The sequence below is a fragment of the Nestor notabilis genome, unplaced genomic scaffold (genome assembly GCF_000696875.1).
Source record: "Nestor notabilis isolate BGI_N333 unplaced genomic scaffold, ASM69687v1 Scaffold29931, whole genome shotgun sequence".
In the NCBI taxonomy this organism is placed as follows: domain Eukaryota; kingdom Metazoa; phylum Chordata; class Aves; order Psittaciformes; family Psittacidae; genus Nestor; species Nestor notabilis.
The window spans coordinates 6,072-9,226 of NW_009915624.1; the positions used below are offsets into that span (position 1 = coordinate 6,072).

The following is a 3,155-nucleotide window of genomic DNA, read 5'->3' on the forward strand; positions in this document are numbered from 1 at the left end:
CTCTGCCTGCCACTCCACTTGCTGTCTTGTCAGCATTTCATAAGGGTGTGGGGAAAGCAACACTGAACCTTAACCCCTCCCTCACCCCTTCTCGTGCTCCATAGTATTTCATATTCCAAACACATCCACCTTTTTTTTTTTCAGAACAACTTAGTGATTTAAAGGTCCCCCATCCACATAAAGAAAAATAAGTTATATAATATTATAACTGGCTTTTCAATATTCTTTGGGAGTCTGGGAATGTCAGAACAAGGAGGTCTGCCCCAGACAAGTGCTTGGCATCAGCAGCTGCCCCTTTATTACAAGCTGGACAGGCACCAGTTACCCATCTGCCTTTTACACAATTTGCACAAACCCAAAAGTCCAGACAAACGTTTCTGTTGTTTGTATTTACATTAGTTCAAAATGATATTCACAGCATCTCTGAATTTTGGCCAAAAGTCAGAAAAATTGGTTTAAAACTTTGGAACGTTTTTGAACGACTGAAACTTTTGGAACAACTTTCACCCAGGGTCGGTTGCGTGTGCCCAATCGAGGGGGCTGGGAAGGTCAGGAGGAGCCTTACAGAGTCTTCTGTCAGTCGATGGGACAGGGGCCCCCAGGCTGGCACGCTTACAACGTGACATGTGGCTCGTTTAACTGGCACCAGTCCCTTCCATCACTTGCTGGGCCTGCTTCTGCCCCATGCAGCACTGTGCGACTGACTGGAACAACCTGGACACACAAGCAAAGCAGTGTTAGAAACATTTACGGCAGCAAGTGGTGCTTCCACTATGAAGCACCAAAAATTCACAGTGCAACTCAGCCTATCCTTCAGATACATGGTTTCAATGAATTTTGTGGTTAGTTTATACTCACTTCTCAATTTCTGGGGCACAGTGAACAAACTCATGGTTCCAGAACTTAAATGCTGGATTTTTTATCAGCTCAATGAAAGTAATAAGGAGACCCCAAGGATGAGGCCTGTTTACAATCAGTCGTTCCAAGAGAACCCTGAAATCCAATAGTAAATCAGTTAGAGCTCAAAAGATCCAAAATACACAAGGAAGGAAAGTAAAAAGCTGTATGCTGGCACACAAAACACTTTCCATCTCACCTAGTGATCTGCTCCTGGATAGCCTCAGTGTTGGCCTCTGCAAACAGGTAGAGCATGGTGCAACTGAAGTAGTGGGTGTGACTGTTGGGGTATCGCAGCTGGTTGGCGATTGCATTCAAGAAAAGGTACCGGCCTGCAGAAGAAGCAGTGAGTACAGATGGTTTCCCTTACACACATGCAAAAAGGAGTAAGAAGCAGCTAGTACTGAGGTGAAGGTTTCTGAACCTGCCTTATGAAGGCAGAAGAAACAAAACCAACTGATGATACAAAAAAACAACCTGATGGGGCAGGAAGAATTCAATTCATCTTCATTAAACTTATTTCTCATTCCCTTGAATATCCTGAATATTTGGCTTTAATATTGCTCCTGTATTCAGAGTTGAAACATTATAAACGTAGCATGAGTTGCTGTCAATTCCCTAGCAGCTACATAAAATCACCTCCTGCATTTCTCATAGTGCCAAGAGGCAATCTGCTGCTAAATTTGACATCTCATGAACTAGAAGTGTTTCCAGCTCACCTTCAGTGTCCAAATCTACTGCCAAATTCTGGAAGATGTCCATGTGAGCTGAGTGGGTAATGGTGCTCATAGAGGGTGTGCTGCCTTTGTTGTGAATGTGCGCAATAGCTTGAGTACCTACGTAGAGCACCAGGGCATTAATCAGCTGGATGTTGTAGCGGTTGCCAGGTTCATTTGATACCTAATAGCAAAGATAGAAAAAGCATTAACAGTCTATATTCTTTCACCGATCAAAGGTACAGCATGTACAATAACAGCATCCTGTTAATCAGGAAGCCTCCTCTTGATTATTCAGAAGAGAACACGCTCAGGACATCCACAAATTCAATTTAGCATTTACCTTTTTGTAATATAGCAGATATATACATATGTATGTGTATATTCAAAAGCGTCAGAAAAGTGCTGACAGACCCAATGGACAATTTTTGTACTCCCTACAAAAGGTAGAGGCAATTTGAATTCACCAGCAGCGCCAGAGGCTGGCTGACACACACACAACCTATGCAAGTGCTTCCATATGAGCAGTGAATTTTCCGAGGAAGTTCCACTTCAGACCTGAAGTCTGTTGCAAGCCAAGCCTTATCATGTATGAAATGTGGCTGGCTAACAATTCTGAGCTGGCCTTTAGTTAATCTGCCTTTTTTTAACTCTTAAAGCATTAGCATGCAAAGTCACAGATTTCTAAAACAATGAATCCATTTGGAGTCAAAATTTAATTAAAAAAAAAATAAATTCAAATTCAATCAAGTTCCATAAACCTCGTTGAAGCTCAGGCAATGCCTGGGTAAGCAGTGCTGGAGTCATGTGATAGAAGCTACAAGACTTCATTGCTCAAAGGCTGAGGATAAAGAAAACAAGCAAGCTTGATGCAATCAGCTCTGACTACATTCTTTACTAAGATTTGCAAGATTGTGCACTACAGACATGTAAGCAGAAGAGTCAGAGTTTTAGATAACTTTACAATTTCACCACAAGCTTTTGGCAACTCGTGTAGATAAAACCATCTGCTTTTAAATTAAATCATTTTAGGGTCCTCAAAGTCAACGTTCCTCTGCCCTTAAAATCCACCCGTCTGAAATGACTCAACATACACTTAAACATCCTGCTAAGGAGTGGTAAAAGAATTACTCAGAGAAGTGTGCATTTCACAGCGCCTGGAACACATGCTTGCAACACACCAACGAAATTCCTGCAAGGATGGAGGGTAACTCAGGCACTGAAATAATTTTTCCCATGCTACTGAATTCAGCATCATCAGAAGCCACTCACCTGTAAGTTGCTACGTAAGTCAGACAAAAAAGTGACCGGAGAGCGGGTTTTGAGATAGGAATCCAAGTCTTTCTTGAACTGAGGTGGCATCACTCCAGTGAAATTTGTGAGTATTCGTGGAGCAATATTAATCTCACTTAACATATCCACCTGTGGAGAGAAAACCCAGGCAGCTAAACCATAAGCAATCTTTAAAGCAATAAACTGCAAAAGCAGATCTGTAAGCGATTATTAAAATCATCACAGAATCATAGAACAGTCAGGGTTGGA

General features: G+C 41.9%; 1 protein-coding gene across 1 annotated transcript; it reads right to left on the reverse strand.

Moving 5' to 3' along the window:
- Window positions 1–277: 277 nt before the first annotated feature.
- Window positions 278–3,031, reverse strand: CNOT1 (CCR4-NOT transcription complex, subunit 1). Its single transcript, XM_010024243.1, has 5 exons — window positions 2,886–3,031; window positions 1,617–1,797; window positions 1,097–1,229; window positions 859–993; window positions 278–714 (listed from the first exon to the last, which is right to left on the reverse strand). Exons 1-5 carry the CDS (start codon window positions 3,027–3,029, stop codon window positions 636–638), a joined length of 672 nt encoding a protein of 223 aa, XP_010022545.1. The 5' UTR covers window positions 3,030–3,031; the 3' UTR covers window positions 278–635.
- Window positions 3,032–3,155: the final 124 nt, after the last annotated feature.

Bases quoted from the DNA above. Each gene is read 5' to 3' on its own strand.
- CNOT1 (XM_010024243.1), bottom strand. From the start codon at position 3,029: ATGTTAAGTGAGATTAATATTGCTCCACGAATACTCACAAATTTCACT. The intron at 1,230-1,616 runs GTGAGCTGGAAA...CTTCTTCTGCAG, and splicing joins AGTAGATTTGGACACTGAAG to GCCGGTACCTTTTCTTGAAT. The intron at 994-1,096 runs GTGAGATGGAAA...ATTGGATTTCAG, and splicing joins ATCCAGGAGCAGATCACTAG to GGTTCTCTTGGAACGACTGA.